The 26,503-nt window shown below is 43.0% G+C and overlaps 1 protein-coding gene across 1 annotated transcript in view; it reads right to left on the reverse strand.

The window, feature by feature from the left end:
* The window catches only part of FCHSD1 (FCH and double SH3 domains 1), a 198,153-nt gene that overhangs the window by 100,657 nt on the left and 70,993 nt on the right, over positions 1-26,503 (reverse strand). Inside the window, exon 3 of the mRNA XM_068277714.1 lies at positions 4,124-4,169. Within this exon, the coding sequence (XP_068133815.1) occupies positions 4,124-4,169 (46 nt within the window). The remainder of the gene's footprint in view (positions 1-4,123; positions 4,170-26,503) is intronic.

A 26,503-nucleotide genomic window follows, 5' to 3' on the forward strand; every position in this document is an offset into this window, starting at 1 on the left:
AGTGATGTATGCAAAACGGAAAAAATGCTCTTTTATTTCCAAATAAAATATTGTCGCGATACATTGTGATAGGGACATAATTTAAATGGTGAAATAACCGTGACAAATGGGCAATAACAATACGTGGGTTTTAATTATGGAGGCATGTATTATTTTAAAACTATAATGGCCGAAAACTGACAAATAATGAATTTTTTCATTTTTTTTCTTATTCTTCCTGTTAAAATGCATTTACAGTAAAGTGGCTCTTAGCAAAATGTACCCCCCAAAGAAAGCCTAATTGGTGGCGGAAAAAACAAGATATAGATCAGTTCATTGTGATAAGTAGTGATAAAGTTATAGGCTAATGAATGGGAGGTGAACATTGCTCGGATGCATAAGCTGAAAACGACTGAGATGTTAAGTGGTTAAGTAATAGATGCAATTTATTTTAAGGATACAAACAATTACCAGTGAAGGATATCCAGCATTTATCCCTTTCTGACATTAGCATTTTTCTCTATAGGTCCAATGCTACCAGACAGTGCAACATAGAAAAAAAGTGGCAGCCACTACATGGCGTTGTTGCCAATAAAATCCAGCACAGCAGATTCCTATTTAGATCACAGCTCGGGACTGTGTCCGCAAGGCCACCACCCTCCACTGCTGCGCCACGTAATATAAATATTACTTGGGCGCATTTGGGCCAATTGATCTAGCCTGGCATGGCATCCCCCTATGTGGAAACTTTTATCCCCTTCAGCAGCACAGAGCGCCGTGTAACAATGAGATCATGCTGGCACTAGTGAAATGGAGCGGAGCTACAGCCCATTAGACCACTGATGCCAGGCCACCTCCTAGCTCTACACGTGGCAGTGCAGAGCGCCTGGATCCCTGCACACCGATCCTTTCCCCTAATCACCAAAGTCTCCCCCAGTACATCGGGGCCTGGGAAATGGGTGATCAGGAAAAAGTATTCGAAAGGGTTAATGGGAAACATTTTCCTGCTTTCTCCTATTGAGGATACTCTAAGGCATGGGTCTCAAACTCGCGGCCCGCGGGCCATTTGCGGCCCTCGTTACAATATTTTGTGGCCCTTGCCGGCAAAAGCTTCCTTATAGTTCGCTTCAGTGCTCCCAAGTAATCCGCCGCATCCCCGCCGCTAAACGAGGGCTACAGAGCCCCCAAATCGCCCGGGGGCAATCCACCGGCATTTCCTGGAAGGGGCAGAGCTTTCAGCTTCAGCTCTGCCCCTCCTGACGTCAATCGTGCACGGATCGCCGCCTCTCCCCGCCCCTCTCTGTGAAGGAAGAGTGAGAGGGGCGGGCAGAAGCGGCGATGCGCTGTGATTGTGAAATCCCTTATGCTGCCCAGCTTCATTCTGACTTTGCCTCCTGCGGCCCCCAGGTAAATTGAGTTTGAGACCCATGCTCTAAGGCTACATACACACTTGAGATAAAAGTCTTTGGAAAAGGCAAGATCACAGACCAATTTTACCCCCTTCCATGTAGTATGAGAGCCATACTCTACACAGTCTATTCTATTGAGCTGAACTCCCCATCAAATAAAAATCTTAGCAAGATGCTGCACACATTCAACAGATCAGTATCTGCAAAAGATCAGTTCCTGAAAAAGATCCGTTCTTGCAAAATGCATTCATAGTCTATGAGATTTGCAGATCCTCATACACACCGTGTTATGCTGGGGATACACGGTTCATTTGAGCCGTGAATCGAGCCGCACGATAGATCGCGGCACGTCCCTGCTCGTCCCCGCACGCGGCTGGATCGATTCCCGCTTGTCCCCGCGGGCAGTTCTTTATCTTCTCTTTGTTTCTGACCATTGTCCTGCCTGCGGTATCGAGCAGGGAATCGATCCGCGCGGGTATCGGACAGGTCAGAAATTATCAGCGCTGCCATCAGCGCTCGATTACACGGTTCAAAAACGAACCGTGTATCCCCAGCATTAGACTGTGTAAAGTATGCTCTCATTCTAAATGGAATGGGGTAAAATTGGTTTGTGATCTTGCCTTTTCCAAAGACTTTTATCTCAAATGTGTATGTAGCCTAAGGGTGCCCAGTGATGATATAATCTTGATTGTCTAGTTTTACCAGATCTCTGTAGTAGAAGAGTAAATTGAGTGAATATTCTTTGAACAGGTACTTTAGGCGCCTCAAGCTAAGACATCAATGGCGAATCAAAATAAAAGTGAATATCACTCCATAAAGTATAAGCAAATACTTTTATTAACCCCTTCGGGACCAGCACCCTCTGCCCCCTTAAGGACCAGAGGTTGCTGGTCCAGCAAACCGCCGCTTCCCGACGGATCCCCACAATAATTAGTCGCTCCCGCTGGACACGCCGCTCTGTCCCCGCCGCAGGCTGCTCTCTCTGCCGTCGCTATGACGGCAGAGCGCTGTGCGCCGGTCAGGAGCCGCTTTCATTGGCTCCTGACCCTGTCACTCCATGTAAGCCAATGAGAACGGCTTACATGAATGACAGGGCCAGGAGCCAATGAAAACGGCTCCTGCCCGGCTCACAGTGCTCTGCCGTCAGAGGGGGCAGGGCATCACATTGCGGCAGGGGCAGAGCGATGGGGATGGGCAGGGGCGCGTGGTCAATGGGACGTAGAGCTTACGTCCGGTCAGAACCGCAGCGCCCCCTGCCCGCCGTAGATCCATACTCGCTCGGTCCGCAGGTAGTTAAGGAACCTATTCCATAGAACAAAAATAAAAAACACAAGACACGGTAGGTGGGTGCAGGAAATGCACCCGTGGGGTACAAGGTCACAGAGTATAGCACTGTATATAATGCATGCTCACACAACAAACCCAATTGTACTGCGTTATCATTCTGTCCGATACCTTGACAAAGAGGACCCACCGTGGCCCTGAAACATTTGTTGGTTAATTAAATGGACATTTGGATTGTCACGTTATCAATAAATAACTGAAATTGCTGAGTGTGCGGATCTTTGGATTTTTTGCAATTGTGCTGCGGCACGGCTGTTATGTAGAGTAGACAAAAACGTTAATGCCTTGTAATCATAAAGTCACAGAAGCTAACTCACCCAGGGATGGGATCAGACTGCACACCGAGGCCAGATCTCCGTGCCTAAGCTCACGCATATTGGACACTGCCCTCCTAGGAGATAGCTAATAGCAAACTGGAATATCCCTAAAAAGCCCAGGGACCGCTGAGTTCTCCGGCTTTATATTTGTTGCTCTATTTTTTGTTTTTGGTACTTTAGGTGGTCATTTATACTACAAAGAAGTGGTAAAAAAGACAAGCAAGACTGTACCTTTATTAGTGGGAACCTTTCGGCTAGGTACGCACTTTCGAATTTGGCAATTGTACAATCACTGTGCAGAAACACTGCTTGACTCACCATATAATGTAGCGATCACATATGGTTTTCTGGATTTCGAGCACATCCGATCAATTACGACTAGATGGAATATGTTGGGGACACTTGTACATAATTTGCAAAGGTACCAGAAATGCTCACAATTGTTTTGGGAGACCAAAGTTGCAAGTGTGTATGCAATAAACCAGGAGACTCCATAAAGAGGACTAATCTCATTCTGGTATAGTTATCCTACCTGTTTTTTACCCAAAGTAATGTCATCTTTGGGAAAATCTAAGTTCCTCCAGTTCTTCCCTGGTCAAAGCAGCAAACTTGTATGAAGTGTAATAATCAATCAGAACCAAACTAGTATTTTTCAGAATGTACAGCTTTCTATCAGCGCAGCTTGCACACTTTATCTCCTACAGTAAGTGAGAAAGCAATGTCTCCTACAGTAAGTGAGAAAGCAATGTCTTGGCATCCTGGAAATCTCAGAGCAGCACAGCTCAGTAACAGATAAGGATCTCAGGAGAAAATGAAAGTAAACTTAGTAAGGTGTCAGTTTCTATTGGGAGGGGGCGATGGATGATGGCAGTGCACCATAGAGCAGCTTGCAACAGGAGGGAAAACACATTTAATTCTAAAGTGTACGCATTTTAATTTAAACTATTCAGCTGTTCAATCTAGAAGTGATTATTAGGGTAGGAATTTCGAATAGCTTCCGTATCCCTCTTCCCCATGAATGCTGATCTCCATTTCCTTTAAAAGCATTGAATTAAATGAATGAATGCATCTTACCTGACCGTATTCTTTCTCTATTGCTGCTCTCTGCTTGCAGAATGACCTGGCAGAAGGAAAAAGACATCAGTGATTATACATAGAAGCTTGCTGCGCTCGTAGGGTGGATGAACAGAGAAGCATTAGTCTTGATTCTCAAATGTGATACATGAAAACAGCCTTTCAGATTGAAGCAGAACGGACAATTCAGTGTCCATTCCGATTGACATGAGATGTCCGGTCAACATCCGAAGCAGATTCATTTCCACTAGAGGTTTCTATTAGGCTTCTTTCACAGTGCGACGTTAAAGTCGCACGTTACAACAAGATGTAACGCACAATAACTTACAGCAATGAAAAATCAATGGGCTGTTCACAGTGCAGATGTTGTGTTGGTGTCTAATGCTGCACGTTAAATGAAAGTGCTGCATGCTATGCGTTATACATGTTTTTAGCTGCGTTAGACTGTTTGCACATACTCAGTAATTTCTTTTTTTTTTTTTTTTTTACGCATGCGCCGTTTTCGTTGTATCACTGTGCAATGAAAACAGCGCACCAAACGCAGGGCTAAATAACGTCCAAGTTATAGTCTTTCAATGCGGTGCATTAGGGGCACGTTATGCGACCTTAACGTCGCATCAAACGCAACGTCTTACTGTGTAAGAGGCCTAAGAAACGTGTCCCCTATCTGGAAATGTTGTGCAGGTTGGAACTTTGCATTGATTTAACTTCAATGTACTGTATGGATCCATTAAAACTCACAAGTGGAAGCAGACCCTATTTTTAAACATTAGAGCCATCGCTGTGCAGAAAACGTACCAAGTGGGTATGTTTTTGTGCAAGTGGGAGCAGCAAAAGTCTACAACCACAAAGCACCTAACATTAGGATCTGTTAAAAAAAAAAAAAACAGAACTGACAGGTTTTGGCACAGTCCATCTCTTCATGAGGGATTCTCAGGGTTTTCTTTGTTTTCAAAAGCATTTCTTGAACAGCAGCTTAACTGCCAAAATAGTAATATACCAGCCAGCCTCCCTACTAACTTGCACACCATTTTGTCAGTTAGACACTGCTGCACTTGTGCTGCATTTTTAAAATCGCATGCGATTTTTAAATCGCAAAGCCTTCATGAAAATAGAAAAATTGTATCGCACCAGTGTGTACAGGTCTTCACGATTTTCATGATTTTTCAAAAGACCTTGTGATGAAAAGACACATGCGATTTTAACCACTTCAGCCTACACTGTAGAAAATCGTATGCATCCGAGCAACGTTCACCTCCCATTCATTCGCCAATAACATTATCGCTACTTATAACAATTAATTGGTCTATATTTTGTTTTTTCTGCCACTAATTAGGCTTTCTTTTTTCTTTTACATTTTGCTAAGAATTATTTTTTTCTAAATCCATTTTAACAGGAAGATTAAGAAAGAAATAGAAAAAATTCATTTCTTCTCAGGTTTTGGCCATTATTGTTTAAAATTAATACAAGCTACCGTAATTAAAACTCATGTATTTTATTTGCCCATTTGTCCCGGTTATTACACTGTTTAAATTATGTCCCTATCACAATTTATGGCGCCGATATTTTATTTAGAAATAAAGGTGCATTTTTTCAATTTGCGTCCATCACTATTTACAAGCTTATAATTTTAAAAAATATAATAAGATACGCTCTTGACATGTATATTTAAAAAGTTCAGACACTTAGGTAACTATTTATGATTTTTTTTGTTTTTTAATTCAAATTTTTAAATTTTTTATAAAATGTTTTGGTGTGGAAGGGAAAAAGATAATTTTAAATGTAAAGTAATGTAATGTAATGTAAAAAATGTCTGTGGGTGTAGTTTACTATTTGACCACAAGATGGCCACAGTCAAAAAAAGTCCTGGAGCGTACGATCACTTTACCAGTAACTACAAGGAGGCTGTGAAACTTTTTTTTTTTTTTTTGCATAAGTACTGCGGTCTCTGATTAGAGAACGTTGTTTTTTTAACAGTCCAAAACCTGTTGGATCTGTCCAATTTTAACTGCTTACCTTTTTTGTGGGAGGGGTCCTTTAACCTATTTACCATTTCTGCCGCCCGGTCGGCGCTTCCCCGTGCCCCCGTGGTGTCCCCCGGGAGCCCTGGGATCAGTGAACGGGAACATGGTTCCCGATCACCGATCTCTGTCCCCCGCAGGAAAACCGAATCGCTCTCACAAGAGGCTTCAGTTCTTCTGCCCGGAAAAATTTCCGCATCCCCCTTGTACTTCAGCTTAGCGAGAAGTACAAGGAGGGAAAACAAAAATGAAGGTGGCCATCTTGTGGCCAAATAGTAAAACTACATCTACATATTGTTTACATTACAATTTACACATATAACATTAAAAATTAACTGTTTTTGTCCCACACCAAAATATTACCCAAATAAAAGTTTTAATGGAAAAAAACAAAAAAACAAATAGTTACCTAAGGGTCTGAACTTTTTAAATATGCATTTGAAGGGAGTATACTACAAACATTTTTTCAAATTATAAGCTTGTAAATAGTGATGGATGCAAAACGAAAACAATGCACCTTTATTTCCAAATAAAATATTGCGCCATACATTGTGATAGGGACAAAATTTAAATAGTATAATAACCGAGACAAATAGGCAAATAAAATACAAAGGTTTTAATTATTGTAGCGTGGATTATTTTAAAGCTATAATGGCCGAGACCTGAGAAATAATGAATTTTTTCCATTTATTTCTTTTTAATCCTGTTAAAATGCATTTATAAATAAATAATTCTTAGCAAAATGTACCACCCAAAGAAAGCCTAGTTAGTGGGGGACAAAACAAGATATAGATCAATAAATTGTGATAAGTAGTGATAAAGTTATTAGCGAATGAATGGGAGGTGAAAATTGCTCTGATGCATAAGGTGAAAAATCCCGCGGGCTGAAATGGTTATTGGCCACCTGACTTATTAAAACGTCGTGTTTGACGCAGTTAACGGCAAAAGGACGTTTTAATAAGTCCCCTGCTCGTGCCGCCGCTCCTTGTGGCCAAAAAGTAAAATTACACACATAATACAAATTACAGACACATACATACACACACATATCACAATATTAATAAAATTAATAACTTACACCCCCTTAGCGCTCCCCCCCCCCCCAAAAGAAAAAAAAATCAGTTTAAAAAAATACTTAAATAGTTGCCTTAGGGACTCAGCTTTTTTAATCTATATTTTATGAGGGAAAATGAAATTAACTTTATTACATAGGGGCTTGTAATTCTTTTTCTGTTTTGTTTTTTTTGTCCGGTCTATAACACCTATATTTCAAAATAATATGTTGGCGCCATACATTGTGATAGGGACATAATTTAAACTGTTTAATAATCGAGATAACTAGGCAAATAAAATGTGTTGGTTTTATCCATAGAACGACGTTTAATTTTAAAACTACAATGGCCAGAAACTTTGAAATGATTATTTTTTTCCATTATTTTCCCCATTAAAACACATTTAGAATAAAAATTCTTAGCAAAATGTACTACCCACAGAAAGCCTAATTGGTGGCAAAAAAAAAAAACAAGATCTAGATCATTTTGTTGTGATAAGTAGTAATAAAGTTATTAGGGAATAAAAGGGAGAAGCACTGACAGGTGAAAATTGCTCTCGTCCTTTAGGGTAAAAACCACTTGGGGGTGAACTGATTAATTATAACCAGCACTGCAAACTACCCATTTCAACTGTATTTTAGTAAAGACAGTCAAGGTATTTTCTGCATTACTACGTGAGCTACCAGCTGCACAAATCAGGAAGTATTCTTAGTTATTTTATACCCCGGCACTAACTTGGTTGGGAGTGTCCACACTGCTCCCCCCAGTCAGACTGTGAGGATAACAGCAGAGGGGCTGGGATATCATACTCACAATCAAGGCATGCAGTTTGAAAGAACGCACAGCATTAATCCTATCGATTCACAAAGCTAAAGTGAGGGGATTCGATATTTCTCAACACTGGCAGAATTTTATTTATCTCAACCCATTTTATCCACACTGCCCTAGATATATTTTGCTGGCTTCATAAGTGAATCACACAAGGGTTCAGTCAAGGATTGGTGTGTAAATTTAGAACATGTCTATTATTGATATGTCAGCTTTCATTCTGCTAGATTCAAAGACTTGGCTTTCTGCACCTTGAAGTCCGGAAAAATTATTGACTGAGGAGAGAGAGTGACTGTCGTCGCTGGTGGATTTCAACACCGCTCAGCAACTAAAATGAGGATATTATTTTCAGAGGCAAATACAGGTCTTCCTGCCAAACATGCTTTTACCCGATGTAGTGACGGAAGAGACACTTGTAAGGCCTAGTTCACAATAACCAGTAAAAATAATAATAATGCTAATAATAATAATAATAATAATAATAACTGAAAGCTGCATATAGCAGTTATTAAACAGATTATTATTATCCACACTGCCCTAAATATATTTATACATTGTTTAGTTTTGCTCAGTGTATAAGCCTTCCTCACCCCAATTTAAGCCCTTTCACCACTCGTGAGTTACTGACAGAGCAGGATCATCCACCAGGCAACCTAGGCAGGTGCCTGGGGCCTAGTGGGTGTTAAAGAAGAACTCCAGTGAAAATAATGTAGTAAAAAAAAAGTGCTTCATTTTTTACCATAATTATGTATAAATGATTTAGTCAGTGTTTGCTCAGTGTAAAATCTTTCCTCTCCCAGATTCACATTCTGACATGTATTACATGGTGTCATTGTTACTGTGAGCAGGTTATGTAGCTGCTCCTAGCTGTTTTGGCTGTTAGAGACAGCTGTAAACAGCTAATTTCTGTCTGTGAACATTGTTACATTGTGGCAGTTTGGCCAAAGTACCGCGGTACTCAGAGCTTCTTGTGGGAGGGGTTTCAGCACAAAATTAGTCATACAGTGCCCCCTGATGGTCTGTTTGTGAAAATCATTATATGTAAAAGGGGGTATCAGCTACTGATTGGGATAAAGTTCAATTCTAGGTTGGAGTTTCTCTTTAAAGGGCCCACCTGTCACCTTCATTGACCTCTCTCCACTTAAGCTTACCAAAAAGACCACAAGGGGGTCCCACATCTACCTTGCCTAGGGCTTCATTGCATCTCAATCCAGCTCTGGTTACTGAACGTGTTTTCAGCAAGACTCAGTTATACAATCCGCATGGACACCTGACGCGCACAGACTGTAGTCTGATGTTTAATTTGCGCGGTTTTTCGATTCACAATAAATTTACGCAAGTGTGCTGAGCTTACATTCATTATAAATGAATGGGATCCCAACCGCATCGGAAAGAATCACATAGCAACATAGTGCCATGCGTTGTGACGACAACCTGTGTTGCACACAGGGCAGAAGAGGCCTTACAGTCTGACATTTATCACAGGTGGTGATTACTGTACAATGTTTGTTTACTGCTTGTTCAGAAGCCAGCAGTAATAATACTTGGTTTCCCAGAATGCTCTGAGTGGAGAATTTTGCATATCTAAACAGCCTAAGATAAACTTCACTGGTAGGGTGGAGCAACGTACCAATATAGAGCAATATATAGATATAAAATGTTTAGGTTGCTGAAACCAGTATAATAGAGGTAAAAGTGGGTCTGCTTAATAATTTACTACAGTCTACTATATGTCACTTAAGCTCCTCTTTATTATCTTCTCAGTTAAGAATCTAAAAACATGATTAGGCTAAAAACCTTTGTTCCAATACAAGGTATACTTAAAGACCATTAATATTTTGTAGTTATGATCCATGTAACAAACTGGAGTCACTGGAGAAATCAATCAATCCATCCATTCAACTGGAACTTACAGTCCACTTTCCACCAGACAAATGATCTTTTACATGCATTATTCCACTGAAAAGTGATTGATCATATACAACGACCTCAATTCACTAAGCTTATCTCCTGTCTTGAATAACGTTTCTCGAGTTATCACCATGGTGATAGGGCAAGTCGTATTCAGGAAACATTTTACCTCAGGCACTCTTCTGTCTTTAAAGAGACTCTGTAACATGAAAAAGATCCCCTGGGGGGTACTCACCTCGGGTGGGGGAAGCCTCCGGATCCTAATGAGGCTTCCCACGCCGTCCTCTGTCCCACGGGGGTCTCGCTGCAGCCCTCTGAACAGCCGGCGACAGGCCCGACTGTAATTTCAATATTTACCTTTGCTGGCTCCAGCGGGGGCGCTGTGGCTGCTTTCCTCTCCGAACTACACGGAAATACCCGATCTCAGTCGGGTCCGCTCTACTGCGCAGGCGCCGGAAACTTGCGCCTGCGCAGTAGAGCAGACCCGACGGCGATCGGGTATTTCCGTGTAGTTCGGAGCCGACAGCCGTCAGAGCGCCTGCGCAGGAGCCAGGAAGGTAAATATTACGTCACGGCTGCACGGAGGGCTGCAGCGAGACCCCCGTGGGACAGAGGACGGCGTGGGAAGCCTCATTAGGATCCGGAGGCTTCCCCCACCCAAGGTGAGTACCCCCCAGGGGATTTTTTGAGGTTACAGATCCTCTTTAAAGAGGAACTCCAGTGAAAATAATGTAATAAAAAAAGTGCTTCATTTTTACAATAATTATGTAAAAATGATTTAGTCAGTGTTTGCCCATTGTAAAATCTTTTAGATCCCTGATTTACATTCTGACATTTATTACATGGTAAAAACAAGGAACACCAAGAGCCCCAATAGTGGAATATGTACTGGTAAATGGTTATTAGATAGAGTAAATATTAATTCTCACAAACCAGGGTTACCATTAGGCAACCACTGTAAAAGCAGGTGGGGAGATTTTCCTAACCCCACTCAGGAATATAAAGTCGCTCTCTGTAGATGAGAAAAAGGTGGTTCAACCCTTCACCCAGGGTGGACTCAATATTATGCAGGAGAACAGAGGCGCCAAAAGGATAAAAGGAAGCTAAATGAGCTTAAAAAAACGAATTCTTGGTAAATAGAGGAGGTAGTGGTGGACTTACCTCCTCCAAGTAGACACACAACGACTGTAGTAAAGACAGTCAATATATTTTATTTATGAACTCCAAATATGCAACGCGTTTCGCAGGTTTGATCCCACTTCATCAGGCAATGACAAAGGAGCAATAGCATATGTGGTCAGTAGAAGGTGCCTGGCTCTTCTACTGACCACATATGCTATTGCTCCGTTGTTATTGCCTGATGAAGCGGGATCAAACCTGCGAAACGCGTTGCATATTTGGAGTTCGTAAATAAAGTATATCGACTGTCTTTACTACAGTCGTTGTGTGTCTACTTGGAGGAGGTAAGTCCACCACTACCTCTATTTACCAAGAATTTGTTTTTTTAAGCTCATTTAGCTTCCTTTTATCCTTTTGGCGCCTGTGTTCTTCTGCATAATTTGTTACATGGTGACATTTTTACTGTTGGCAGGTGATGTAGCTGCTGCATGCTTTTTTGGCAGTTGGAAACAAAGTTGGAAACAGCTGTAAACAGCTATTTCCCACAATGCAGCAAGGTTCACAGACAGGAAACTGCCAAGAGTACTGTCAGGAACCGGCCCCGCGGCACGCCTGCAGATACGGTTCCCGACTGCGGGTTTGACCAGATCGAGAGGGGACGCAGCCTTATTTGAGCTAACACAAGGCTGTAACCCCTCAAAACACTTCTCACTGCCACCACTAGCTGCTGCTAGACACTTCAACAATTCCCACGCTGCTGTCGAGTGGCCTGCACGCAGTCCGGCGCTTTCATATTTGGGTCGGCTTTTGCGCTTTAGGCCAAATACGGGAACGCGCCACACACACACACACACACACACACACACACACACACACACACACACACACACACACACACACACACACACACACACACACAATATAATCACACAGTAGCAAGGCACAATCAGGCACTGAACTTGTAACTCAAATTACACTGCAGTCTCTCCAGACTATGAGTTTGGGCTAGTACAGCAGAAGTCAAACTTATTAAATAAAGATTTAATATTCCAGAAAAAAAGTAGAACAGTGCAGACAAGAATATATCCAAAAGGATTTACAAAACAAAGTAAAAATTACAAAGATACACAAGACAGTTTGCATAAAAATAAAAACGGGAATAAACGTTACCAGTACGAGGTCTAACTTGGTCGTGGGAAGACACGAATTTCTGATTCGCTCAGGATCATCTCTAGCTATGCGCTACCTCCAAGAGAAGAGGATTTTAGGCATCTGGTCTTGCCTTTTATGCTGGGAGATATGCCTTGAAGCTGCAAGCCCGTTTGGAAGGGGAGGAACTAGTTTTAATTAACTTTCCAGACATTTCCCATCTCCCCATAGATCTAATTTTCACAGGTAAATTGTATTTTAACACACACATCAAAAGACCTCTGAGTAAGGGCTTCCTGGCTGGCCTAGCATTCTTTAACATTCCAGCAGGCTGTTATATGTAAATTCCTGGCTCCTGTGCTGGTTTGATCTGCATCAAAGCACACTGCAGCCAGTCCAGGTGTGAATTCTGGACAATGGCTGGCTAGTAGTCTAATTTCCCGTTTCCTTGTTATAGGCACTCTAGACTTCCTTACTACAAGTTACAGGTGACAATCGCTCCAAAGCAAAATACACATCTGAGACAGTATTGCATAGCAGACCAAAGGTAAGGACATGACTGGCCTAATTATTAATGTCCTTGCCAGAGGCTAGCAAACCAATTTAGCATTTCCTGCTCCTACTATTCACAAGAGTTCACCTTTAGATGCAAATGTACTATTTCCAGGCGACAACTACAGTATGTCATAGCCCCACACATGTGAATTAGACAAACAAGATGGAGGCTACCTTAGATACTAATCAAAAACGGTACCCATGATCTGCATATTACCATACTTATCATCATCATCACCACATATATCATCACAAGTACGTACTCAGAATTTCTTTGTGGGAGGGGTTTCACCACAATATCAGCCATACAGCGCCCCCTGATGGTCTGTTTGGGAAAAGGAATAGATTTCTCATGTAAAAGGGGGTATCCGCTACTGATTGGGATAAAGTTCAATTCTTGGTCGGAGTTTCTCTTTAAGGTGAAATCTCTAAAGTTAACTCTTCAATCCTTAAAATAAATCCAGAATTCTAAAGTTAAAGATAGGCTGTTAATTAACTGCATGTGAAAATAACTACAGAGGAGGTAACTTAAGGAATGAAGAGATAAGATAACTCTCTCACTGTGTGGAGGTAAAGTTTCTCTTGCCTTATTATCTCCAGCATGATCTTAGTAAATTAAGGGCAGTGTTCTCCCCAGGCTCTTTTAGCCGGGTGCTCCACCCGGCTAGTTTTGGTGAGCACCCGGCTGTTATCAGCTCATCTCCTCCTATGCTGTAAGCAGAGTTGTGCATAGAAGCACCGGTCCTGCATTCTCTCAACTCGCCCCACCCGGCTACTTTTTCATGTCACCCTGCTACTATTTCATGCCACCCGGCTGGAAAAAATGTCTGGGGAGAACACTGAAGGGCCAATATGTATTCCTGTCTCGGCTACCTCAGACCATCTTACAGTTTCATGCTTCAATGCTGCAAGTGTATAATCATTGGTTGGAGAAAATGCATTACGGTAGTTCATGGAGCAATGGCTGAAACTAAAGATGATTTGGCCAGATTCAGCTATAAATTCGGGAAACAGTCTGATGTTCTCAAAAAAGCTTCAGATTACAGTAGGACTCCTTTTCCGTGAATAGAGTGGGACTGATCATTCTGAGAAAGCAAGCTGTCTGGCTCTAATCCTCTGATGAAAATGCTTTTCAAAATCAACGCTTGGACTATGGAGATTAAGTGTTCTGAAACTCCGTACCTACATGTACGTGTTCTAGGCAAAAAAAAAAGTATTGTCAAAGAGTATTCGAAGTACAGCATCAATACTTTTTTCAGTGACAGCTGCTAGGATATATCTCTCATGACAGGTATACTTTAAAGTACATCTGTCAGTACCTTCAACAGAATAAAACTAAGGTCTGAATTATGTAGAGTATTCCTGGTACACTCTCACTATAGCTGTGCGTGAGATCTACAGTAATCCACTATGTCAATTCCAAAAATGACTAACCAATTGAAAACAGACCAACAAAGAAGCTACAAAGATAGACAGTCAGGATATAGCAGTGTGGTGCTTACAGACTTAACTGGATATTACTTCAGTATGAAAGATTGCTGCTTCCACACTATTGTGACCAGCAATTCATTATAATTATTTAGTACTCATAAAGTGCTGACATCTTCTGCAGCACTTTACAGAATATATGGTCTTGTGATTTCCACACAAAAGCCATTACTTTGGGCCAAAGGCAAGATGGATACCGGTATATTTAATAAGAAGTTGTAAAGCTTTTAATTAAATGTCATTCCAGGCTAGCTCTGCTCCTAGCACCAGGGCCGGTTCTAGATAATATGGGGCCCAGGGCAAAAGTAACTTGGGGGGCCCCGCTGATGCCCCCTTTCCAACAAATCAACCCCAGGGCCCCTGAGCTGGCAGCCAGGCCCAAACAATTCCCCTCCTTTTCCTATACAGAGTAAACACACAACATTCCTACTCTTATGGGTCACCATAGAGGGGGAGGGTCACCTTGAGGGGGCCCCCACAGGCTCTGGGGCAATTGCCCCCCTGCCTCTATGGAAGCACCGGCCCTGCCAGCACAAGCGTCTTCCTAATCCTCTGCTCAGTGGTAGAGTTCATTTCCATCTGCGTAAAAGATTTTTGAACTACTCGTAATAAATAGGAACTGTAGTGAAACTGGCATAATAAATAAAATGGCTTATTTTTTCAAAATTAATTTATAGACGATTTAGTCAAAGTTTGCCCATTGTAAAATAATTCCTCTCCCTGATTTACATTCTGACATTTATCACTGGTAGTGACATCTTTAGTTCTGCCAGGTGATCTGTACAGAATATTCGTTACTGATATTGCTTGCTTTGCTATAGGAAAAAGCCGTTCTTTCCCACAAGGCAATGAGGCTCACGGACAGCAAACTGTCAGGACCATGGTCATATCACACTGTGGGAGGGGTTTCAGCACAACCCATGTCCCCCCCCCCCCCCCCCCCATTCCCGTTCAATTTGTGAAAAAGTAAACATTTCTCATGGGAAAGAGGGTATCAACTACTGACTGAGTTGAAGATCAATCCTTGGGTAAAGTTCCTATTTAAAGAGGAACTCCAATGAAAATAATGTAATAAAAAAGTGCTTCATTTTTACAATAATTATGTATAAATGATTTAGTCAGTGTTTGCTCGTTGTAAAAGCTTTCCTCTCCCTGATTTACATTCTGACATTTATCATATGGTGACATTTTTACTGCTGGCAGGTGATGTCAGTGGAAGTAGCTGCTGCTTGCTTTTTTGGCAGTTGAAAATGGCTCTAAATAGCTATTTCCCACAATGCAACAAGGTTCACACACAGGAAATTGCCAGGACCATGGTCCTGACATCACACTGTTGGAGGGGTTTCCAGCCGTGTGACATGGCGGTCCCCTCCTGAGGCACCGAGGTGATCGGCTGTCATAGGCTGAAGTCTATGACAGCTGATCACGGGGATTGGCTGGCAGGGGGATGGAGGGAGGGGGGATTACAGTACTTTAAAAAAAAAAAAAAAACTTTTTTTAAACATACAAACAAACAAACATTGGGGGGGGGGGGGGGGGGAGGGGCGATCAGACCCCACCAACAGAGAGCTCTGTTGGTGGGGAGAAAAAAAAGTGTTGGTGGGGAGAAAAGTAATGAAAAATGGCCTGGTCTTTAGGGGGGTTTAACACTGCGGTCCTCAAATGGTTAAGCACAGAAGAATCTTAATTCCGACATCTATCAGTTAAGAGTGATATTGACATACAAGTCCAAGCTTATGGGTTTTAAGAGTTCATTAAAATCTGTTTTTGGTATATACTGCTTTGTCATATGAGAAAGGAGACACAGTTGTGAAGTACTTCGGCGGCACGTGGTTTTGCAAGGGAATCAGAGATAAATGTAATTGCTGGCTGCCTTGCACTATTCTGCTGTGATATTAATCTTATACATTTTGAGCCTAGAAAAGGTGATGAGGATTATGGGATGTGTCACAAGCATTTGAAGTTTTACCGCGGTGTTGGGAAATACTGGTTAATGGATTCATGAGATGTATAATAAATTCAAGCAGTTAAAGAGACACTGAAGCGAAAAAAAAAAATACGATATAGTGAATTGGTTGTGTACTATGAATAATTACTAGAAGATTAGCAGGTATAAAGTGTTTTTTCTAACATTGCATCATTCTATAATATGTGCAGATTACACAACACTCAGCATTCAAAATGATTCTTTCAGAGCAGTCTGTGAAGTAATGACCTCTCCTCTAGCAGAGGAAAAGTAAATAGTCCAGGAACAGTTGAGATAATAAAAGTCAGATAACAGCCCTCTCCACGACTAACTTAGTCGGAGAGCTTAATGGCTTGTTTGCATAGAGATAACAACTGGAGTTTCTCAACTCTTCCTGTACTGGAAACAATTACACTGATGTATCTGATCTTAATGTTTTATTTCTTAGCTGTACTACACATACAAATCATAATATCATTTTTTTTCTGCTTCAGTGTCTCTTTAAAGGAAACTCTGCACTATACTAATAAACCCAAAGGAGGTTCATAAATAGTGTGGGACATTACAGGGTGGAGGGCTTCTCCCTAGCCCCCTCCCCCCATGCTCCCTATGCGCTCAGCCTTATCTCTTTTTCAGGGTGCGTTTCCACTAGTGCGGTGGGAAATCGCTGCGGATTCTCCGCGGACGAATTCGCATGCAGGAGCGAAATCGCATGCGGTTGTATGCGAATTTTACCGTGAATTCGCATACGATTTCGCATGGATGACGCTGTGTGCGAATTTAACCATGTCAGTGCCTGTGTGCTTTTTCATTGATTCCATGCGAAATCGTATGCAAATTCGCATGAAAATTCGCATGAAAATTCGCATGAAAAAACACCATGCGAATTTCCTATTAATTACATTGTATGCGAATCGCATGCGTGTGTGCGGTGTCCGAATTCGGATGGCTCTGCTGAGCAGATTTTTCCTGCACAAGAAAACGCTCCGTTTTCCTGACAAGTGGACACAGGCTCATTCACTTTTATTGGTTATGCGAATTTGCATGCGGGGAACGCATGCGAATTTGCGTTAGTGGAAACGCACCCTCAGCCATATCTCTCGTGTATATGAACTTGGTGATCTCCACAGGCTATCTTGGTTGGACAGACCACAAGCATACTCTTCGTGCCGCATTGTTACCAGCTGACAGCCTGCAATCTTTAAAGCGGACCTGAACTCAGAACTTCCTCTCTGCTCTAAAAGATACGCAACAGCATAATAACATTTAAATAATTTTTTTATGTTACAGCTGATCTAAGTCCTGCAATACATCTGTAGTGTGTCTACTTACTGCTTTCACGAAAGCAGACACATTGCTGAGATCCCATATTTACAAATTAGCTGCTCTGTCGTGGCAGTCAGCTGACACAGCTGGGAGATCAAATTACAACTTGTCATTAGTCACAGATAAGGGGGGGAATACACAAGCTTAACTCTGTAAATACATACAGGGTACATTTCTCTCTGTTTTCCTTTTGTCCTGTGCAAGAGTTCAGGTCCACTTTAAACCCGGTTCTGCTCCTCCTCCTCCTGCATTAGTAAAAGAAGCGTGGCGGGTTTCTATACTTTGTCCAAGGTCCATTGCTGTCCTTCCAGCCACCTGCACAGCTGTCTATATTTACATTGACCTCATGGTGCACGTTATGCATCAGGGGCAATATGGGAGACCCAGGGGAAATAGTGGGGGCCCTAGGAGGGACTAGATAATACTCAGGCAAGGTGATCGTTGGACACAGTCTCAAGACAATCTAGTGTGAGTACAGTGACCCCAAAACATTGTTTAGCGATTTATGTGCCCACTGTGCTTGTAATTACTTAATCACCTCACCAGAAACCCATCGCTCATGTGTGCTCTAAAGTCTCTCCTCCCCTAATGTCTCTCCTCCCCTTAGCTATAGTGGCGAGTCTGGTCCTTCTGGTTCCTGCTCAGCACCATGCTGCGCCACCATAGACCATAATGCTAAGGAGGAGCTGGCAGCCATACTATCTAAAAAAAAAAAAAACCCCACATATATAAGTAGATAAATACTTGCGCTACTTACATATGTATTGCACTGTCAACGTTTTGATTTTAGTGATTTTTCTACAGTAAAAAAGAGAAAATCCTTCTTAGCATTTCCCATTTTAGCTGTGGCTATTTTGAAGCCAATCCTGATGTCATTTCTTCCCTTACTCTCCTCTTCCTGATTTGCCCGCCCTTCACTATAGAAAGTGCATTGTCTCAGCTTGAGAAATATTGGCCAATCAGAGAGGAACAGAGGTGTGGCAGGGGAAAACAGGAGGAAAAGAGGCTTCAGCCAATCAGGCTGCATTAGTTACGTCTGGGGTGAAGTAAAGAAGCAAAAAGGACAACCCAGCATGCCCTGCAACTTCCTTTTTGTGTACCAAATTTTATATGTACCAAATAAGAGTCAGGTAAACTGGGGAATGATCATTTATCAACAAGAAACGTAATAGTGATTTTAACTTTTGGATTGCCTGGTTATCATCCTAATTACTTGTTTACCAGATAAAAATAAAGAATTGATTTTTAATTTTTGCTCGACAGTTACTCACCATTTCAGCCGCCCAGACGTGATGCTCACGTCCGGGCGGCTGCTCTAATGCGCTCCCGCGCGCGCGCCCCCGTGTCTCCGCGGTGTCCCCCGGTAGCCCTGAGATCAGTGAAAGGGAACATGGTTCCCGATCACCGATCCCTGTCCCCTGCAGAAAAACCGAAGCGCTCACCCGTGAGGCTTCAGTTCTTCTGGCCGGAAGATTTCCGCATCCCCCTTGTACTTCCGCTTAGCAAGAGGTACAAGGAGGGTAAACAAAAACGAAGGTGGCCATCTTGTGGCCAAATAGTAAAACTACATCTACACTGTTTTTACAATATAATTTACACATAAAACAACATTAAAAATAAACTGTTTATGTCCCACACCAAAATATTACACAAATACATTTTTTTAATGGGAAAAAAAAAATTACGTCATAAATAGTTACCTAAGGGTCTGAACTTTTTAAATATGCATTTTAAGGGGGTATACTACAAACATTTTTTAAATTATAAGCTTGTAAATAGTGATGGACGCAAAACGGAAACAATGCACCTTTATTTGCAAATAAGATATTGGCGCCATACATTGTGATAGGGACAAAATTTAAATGGTATAATAATCGAGACAAACGGGTAAATAAAATACATAGGTTTTAATTATGGTACCGTGGATTATTTTACAGCTATAATGGCCGAAAACTGAGAAATAATGAATTTTTTCCATTTTTTTCTTATTATTCCTGTTAAACTGCATTTACAGTAAAGTGGCTCTTAGCAAAATGTACCACCCAAAGAAAGCCTAATTAGTGACGGAAAAAACAAGATATAGATCAATAAATTGTGATACGTAGTGATAAAGTTATTAGCGAATGAATGGAAGGTGAAAATTGCTCTGATGCATAAGGTGAAAAATCCCCGCGGGCTGAAATGGTTAATTATGGTTATGGCAGTGCAGGCGGAATGGCTACAAAATCAACGTAATATGGGTGCCAGCAATAGCCAGAACCCGAATTATGTGGCCAAAAGGACAAGTTAGGTAATCAGTAGGGTATTTGATATACAGTGGAATCTTGGTTTGGGAGCATGATACGTTCAGGAAACATGCTTGTAACCCAAAGCACTCTTCTATCAAAGCAAATTTCCCCATAAGAAGGAGTGGAGACACAGATTCATTCCACAATCCAAAAACAGTTATAGTAAAATAGTATAAAATACAAATGTTAATAAGACTTTCACTATAACTAACAGAATCATTGCCGTCTGTTGGCTCACCCCAACCTTTTTTTTGCTTGTGGCTTTAACAAGGAACTTATCCAATGTCACTTTTGAGGATTTCATGGAAATGTGACTTTGCACAATCCCTACACTCAGATTAAGTACAATTAGGTACAATCCTGCAGCGCCAAAGGGAGAAGAACCATCAGCTCAGTTGTGATGGTGTGACCCATGTATACATTTTTTGCTTGTATATCAAGACATTACTTGATTATCAAGTCAAAATTTCACAGAAAATTTTGCTTGTATTTCAAAGCGCTCTTTTACACCAAGTTACTCTCAATCCAAGGTTTTACTGTATTCCCCTAAATTACATAGCGCAGAGAGAGCAGTCTCTCGGCTTCTCCCTGCACTCAAATTACAGCTGCCCAGAACATACGTATGCTATAGTGGAGAAAAGAGTCTGTACATCACCTGTTCCCCGTATTGTCATCGCTCGAGCAACAATCACAAAGGGTGATATGCACTATCAATATGTATAAGACTAGTTGGGAGAGATTGTTTAAAGAGACTCTGTAACAAAAATAAGTTCCCCTGGGGGGTACTCACCTCGGGAGGGGGAAGCCTCAGGGTCCCAATGAGGCTTCCCCCTCCCCTGTAGGTGTTGGCAATCCAACGCTGGCTCCCCCGAGGCGTCCTGCAATCCTGGCTCGACAAGCCTAAGGCCCGGTTCACACTTGCGGTTCTCTGCCAAACGGACCGGATGACTAGAGGTGGGCGAACAGTTTGGCTGTGTTAGCCGAACTGTTCGGGCTGCCCAATCTGTCATTTATCTATGCCTCTTACTACTTCCGGGTCGCAATGACCCGGAGTAGTACGTCTGCGCTGCCCGGCGGAGCGCGTCCTAGCGACGCGCTCCCGTTGCCGGGCACTTTCTGCGCATGTGCGTGACATCACTCATGACGTCACGCATATGCGCAGAAAGTGCCCGGCAACGGGAGCGCGTCGCTAGGACGCGCTCCGCCGGGCAGCGCAGACGTACTACTCCGGGTCATTGCGACCCGGAAGTAGTAAGAGGCATAGATAAATGACAGATTGGGCAGCCCGAACAGTTCGGCTAACACAGCCAAACTGTTCGCCCATCTCTACGGATGACCTGACCGGATCCGGATCCGGTCAGGTTGCATCAGGTGTTCATCAGGACACGATCCGGATCCGTTTGGCAAAAGATAGTAGAAATAAAATAAAAATGTTGGGGTCTGGGAGGTCAGCAGAAGGTGGACCTGTGGAATCAGGCCCTCCGCTGTTTAGCACTCACCTCCACCTCCGACATACTGCCAACATCTCCAGCACGTTTAAAGTCACTGCTGCTCCACTCCAAAATGCTTGCCCATGTGTCCCCATCCAAAATCGCCGCTACAATACGCATAGGAAGTGGGGTAGAACATCCGGATTTTATAGCCAGTGTGTTGTGCGCTCTCCGGTTCTCATTGGTTTGTATTGGCCGGATGGTGCAGTCTGGCTCCGCTCCGGATACGTCTGCCGGAGGAGCCGGACCAAAAAATAGCGCATGTTGGATCTTATGCCGGAGTCCGGATCCGGTCCGGCTCCGGTCCGGACGAATGTGAACGGACGCATAGACTTGCATTGCTATGCCGTGCGTCCGTTCCGTCCGTTCGTTAAAATAAGAATATGACAAACAAACTTTTCAGGGGCAGAACACACAAAAAAAAAAAAAAGTTATTGAAAGCGGACCTAGGCCCATGTGCAATTAACTTTTTCACCTGAGTTTCTCTTAGTGATATTTTCACAACTTGTAAATAAAATGCCTTTTATACCACCAGCAAGCAAACAAATACTCAAAATAACTTTGACAGTACTTTTCCCCCTACTTTCTGGTACTTCTTCCATTACAAAGTTATACAAATGTAATTCAAATTAAAGAAATCATCAGCCTAACTACCTGAAAACCCATTTACTTACCTGGGGCTTTCTCCAGCTCCTGGGGCTTTCTCCAGCTCCCATGCCGCAGCTTCGCTTTCCGCCGGCCCAGGATCCCCGCACGTTGTCTCGCCAGGCGTCCTCTACTGCGCCTGCGTGAGCGCCGCTGTCAATCAAGGTCACGTTGTCCGTGGCTTACTGCGCAGAACTGTGCCTGCGCAGTGCGCTGCATACAATGTGGGCTTGACTGACAGCGGCGCTTCATGCAGGCGCAGTAAGTCCTCTGCACCGCGTGGGGATCTGGCTGCGAACGGAGCTGTCAGCGTGGGATAGTCGGCTGAAAGGGGCTGGAGAATGCCCCAGGTAAGTAAATGGGTTTTCAGGTAATTTGGCTGATGATTCCTTTAACCTCCTTAGCGGTAACCCCGTGTGTGACACTGGGTAAGCCGCCGGAGGGTGCCGCTCAGGCCCTGCTGGGCCGATTTACTTAATTTTTTTTTTGCTGGACGCAGCTAGCACTTTGCTAGCTGCGCCAGCACCCCGATCGCCGCCGCCGCGCGCCTGATCGCCGCTATCCGGTGCGGCGCGCGGCCCCCCCCCCCAGACCCCGAGCGCTGCCTGGCCAATCAGTGCCAGGCAGCGCCGAGGGGTGGATCGGGTCTCCCAATGACGTCCCGACGTCGCTGACGTCGGTGACGTCATTCCGCCCCGTCGCCATGGCGACGGGGGAAGCCCTCCAGGAAATCCCGTTCTTTGAACGGGATTTCCTGATCGCCTATCGCCGGAGGCGATCGGCGGGGCTGGGGGGATGCCGCTGAGCAGCGGCTATCATGTAGCGAGCCCTCGGCTCGCTACATGATTTAAAAAAAAAATAATTAAAAAAAAACTGCTGCGCTGCCCCCTGGCGGTATTTTTCATACCGCCAAGGGGGTTAAAGGGGAACTGAAGAGAGAGGTATATGGAGGCTGCCATGTTGATTTCCTTTTAAGCAATACCAGTTGCCTGGCAGCCCTGCTGATCATCTGCCTCTAATACTATTAGCCATAGCCCCTGAACAAGCATGCAGCAGTTCAGGTGTTTCAGACTTTAAAGTCAGATCTGGCAAGACTAGCTGCATGCTTATTTCTGGTGTTATTCAGATACTACTGCAGAGAAATAGACCAGCAGGGCTGCCAGGCAACTGGTATTGATTAAAAGGAAATAAATATGGCAGCCTCCGTATACCTCTTACTTCAGTTCCCCTTTAAATGACGAAAAATTATCTCCAAGGAGAAAATTCATGGGAAAAAGTGAATTGCATATGGACCCCAAACTCTTGCACAGCAGACAAGGAAAACACATATAGTTGCTGAGAAATGCACTCTATGCGTGTTTAGAGAGATGAACCTGACTCATTAACCCCTATCAGCAAGTGTAAATCAGGGCTGTCAGCTGTGCAGATGTTCTGTGCTAATATGTAAACACTGAAGGTTAACCCTTTCTGTGCTGCATGGATCATCCAGAAGTAAACACTGCAGGTTTATAGTAGAAGTTCTAGAAGTTGTAATGAAGACATTTTTCCATAAAGGTTATTTTTATCTATTATTTTTTTATTTTTTTTAGAGCAGAGAAGTTCTGAGTTTAGGTGTGCTTTAAGTAATTTTTAAAAACAGATTACAGTATACAGGAAAAAAAAGGTGTTGGAAATTGAATTATAACAACTGATATAACAAGTGCTATTCTTACATAACATTTTGTAATACAGTAGGGTATTGTACCGTGTTAGCCATCAGTAAAAGAAAGAAGTTTTAAATCAGGACGATAGCCAATAAATGGTATCATCCCGATTTAAAACTTCTTGATTTTGTAATACAGTATTCTTCTGTAACTATGCACGTCATTCATTAAGCGGGTACTTTCAAAGGATTCCATATAGACTGCTTTAAGGCTAGTTACACACCGGGACGTTGCGTTATAGTGGACGTTATGGTCGCATAACGTCCCCTAACGCAACGCCTGCCGGTGTTGGTAGAGGACGTTGAGTGAGCCGCGTTAAGCGGCTCTTTCCGCATTAGGGCAGTGAGAGTGGCGCTGATTGGCCGACGGGACCACGTGATGCGGAGTGAAACACTCAAGTGGTACCGCCAGCCAATCAGCAGCCACCAGTGCAGTGCATACTGAGTAGCCATGTGCGCGGCTACGTAGCGGCCTCTTCACGCCTCCTCTCCGCCCCAACACTGAGCATGTGCAAACAGTCTAACGCGGCTTAAGCCGCTGGAACGCTATAGTATGCTGCACGTTCTGAAGAACGTGCAGCGTTACATGTAACGCAACGTGGGCAGTGTGAACAGCCCCAATGACTTTGTATTGCTGTGATTTGGGGAGCGTTACAGGTTGCACTAATGTGTGCCTGTAACGTCCCTGTGTGGAAGCAGCCTTAAAACAACCATATGTTTTAAGCTGCATATACTACCTTGAAGCTTTTATCAAGAAAATGTCCAATGTTATGCTAGGTACACACCATACAATTTTCTGGCAGATTTACCTCCCAGATCGATTATTCCATACATGTCCGATGTGAATATCAATCGATTTTTCGATTTTCTGATCTTTTTTTAATAGTTTTCTCGATCGATTTTCATTCAGTTCTATTCAAAAATCGATAAAAAAAAAATAAATAAAAAAAAGATTAAGGGCCCATTCACACTTGCGTTTGCAAAACGCCGGTGATTTTTACCGGCGTTTTGCAGGAGTGATTTTTCCGCGATTTCACGTGGAAAAATCACTGCACACTGCAACGATTTTTCTGCGATCGTGTTTAGCGCTTCTATAGCACTGAAACACAATCGCCGGGAAATCGCCCGAAAATGGTGCAGGCGACACGTTTGCGTTTCGCAATTTTGGGCGATAAACACTCTAGTGTGAATGGGCCCTAATAAGTTTTGGGAAATCGAAATTCAGATTGGACATGTTGGAAATAATCGATCTGGCAGGTAAATCTGCCAGAAAATTGTATGGTGTGTACCTAGCATTATACAAGCTTGGGCAAATCAAAGCCAAGCGGGAAACAGAGGGATGTCAGATAACAACACAGTCCTATCTAGAATTGGATGGAAAGTTATACAATAAACTGCTAGATTTAGTGTAAGAGGAGGATTCTCACAGCTGCAGGTCACCGCTGCTATGCTACATCCTGTATGAGCAAGCAAGTCTATCTCCGTCTTGGGAATACAAATATTCAAATATAAAGGTTAGATAGACTAACAGAACATGCTTCTCTTCTCTGCATAATCGAGGTCACAGAAAACCGAACAGAGGAAATAACGACTATAGCCCAGCTAGAATTTAAAGTGGACCTGAACTCTTACAGAGAACAGAAGGAAAACATAAAGCAAAGCCCCCTTTATGTATTTAGAGAGAGTTTAGCCTGTCTAATTCCCCCTCATCTGTGACTAATAACCACTGTAATTTGATCTATCAGCAGTGTCAGCTCAGGAATCTCCTCTGCCACAGCAGAACAGCTAATTTATAAATACAGGATGTTAACCCTATATCGGCTTCCAAGAAAGCAGGAAGTAGTCATACTGCAGGATTTGTATCAGCTGTAACGAATAAATGATTTTCTTTAAAGGTTATTATTCTGTTGCTTATCTTTTAGAGCAGAGAGGATATTCTCAGTTCAGGTTCTCTTTAAAAAAAAAAAAATCATGGATTTGGAAAGTGGTTAGAAACCGTTACAATTTCTGCCCCTGTTGGATTTCCCTCACTTCCTGTAATTGGGACTTTCATGGAGCCTTGTGGCTTAAAGTATACCTGTGACAAAAAAAACCCAAAACAAAATAAAGCTTAAAAAACAGTACTTATCCAAGTAGTGGGAAGCCAGAGTTTTCCCAGATTGTCTTTAACCCCACCACTACTGGTTGGGGCCCTCTTGTTTGTTGTAGGACTGTGCTCATACAAGGAAGTGAGTGCAGCCATACTGTGCCTGCATAATTATAATCCGCACATGCCCAGTAACATGAAGCCGCTCGTTCACAGTGGAAAAAGCTATGCACTGGCGGCTTCATGCTACTGGTTGTGCGCTGACTGTATTCCTGTACTGCACTTGTACGTGGCCTATAACTATGTAGGGTGGCCAGATAGCCCACTTTACTCGGGACAGGTCACATATTCTGGGTCCACTTGTCAGGATTAAATTTGCCCCAGGTTTGCTGCAGTGTGCCTCGGCTGCGGAAGTCTAAGTGGCCATGTGCACCTTACCTACTGTCCACCTACGATCTTAGCTAGCCTGGCTTATCAGTAGGCACAGCCGGCCAGCCGCATACACACCCCAGCTCCACCTCCAGTGTGCGGCTTGTGTAGGTGCATGATGTCACACATTACTCCTGTCACTGTTGGGGAGTTGCAGGGCTGACCTTTCGCTTTCCATCATGCACCCTCCTATCGACTGCTATAGCTGCGGCTGTGCTTTAATTCCACCCCCAATTTGAAGACGACACTGGACGGCAGGGCTGTGGAGTCAGAGTCCAAGCAATTTTGGGTACCTGGAGTTGGAGGTTTCATAAACTGAGGAGTC

This window comes from Hyperolius riggenbachi, chromosome 3 (assembly GCF_040937935.1).
Source record: "Hyperolius riggenbachi isolate aHypRig1 chromosome 3, aHypRig1.pri, whole genome shotgun sequence".
Taxonomy (NCBI): Eukaryota; Metazoa; Chordata; class Amphibia; order Anura; family Hyperoliidae; genus Hyperolius; species Hyperolius riggenbachi.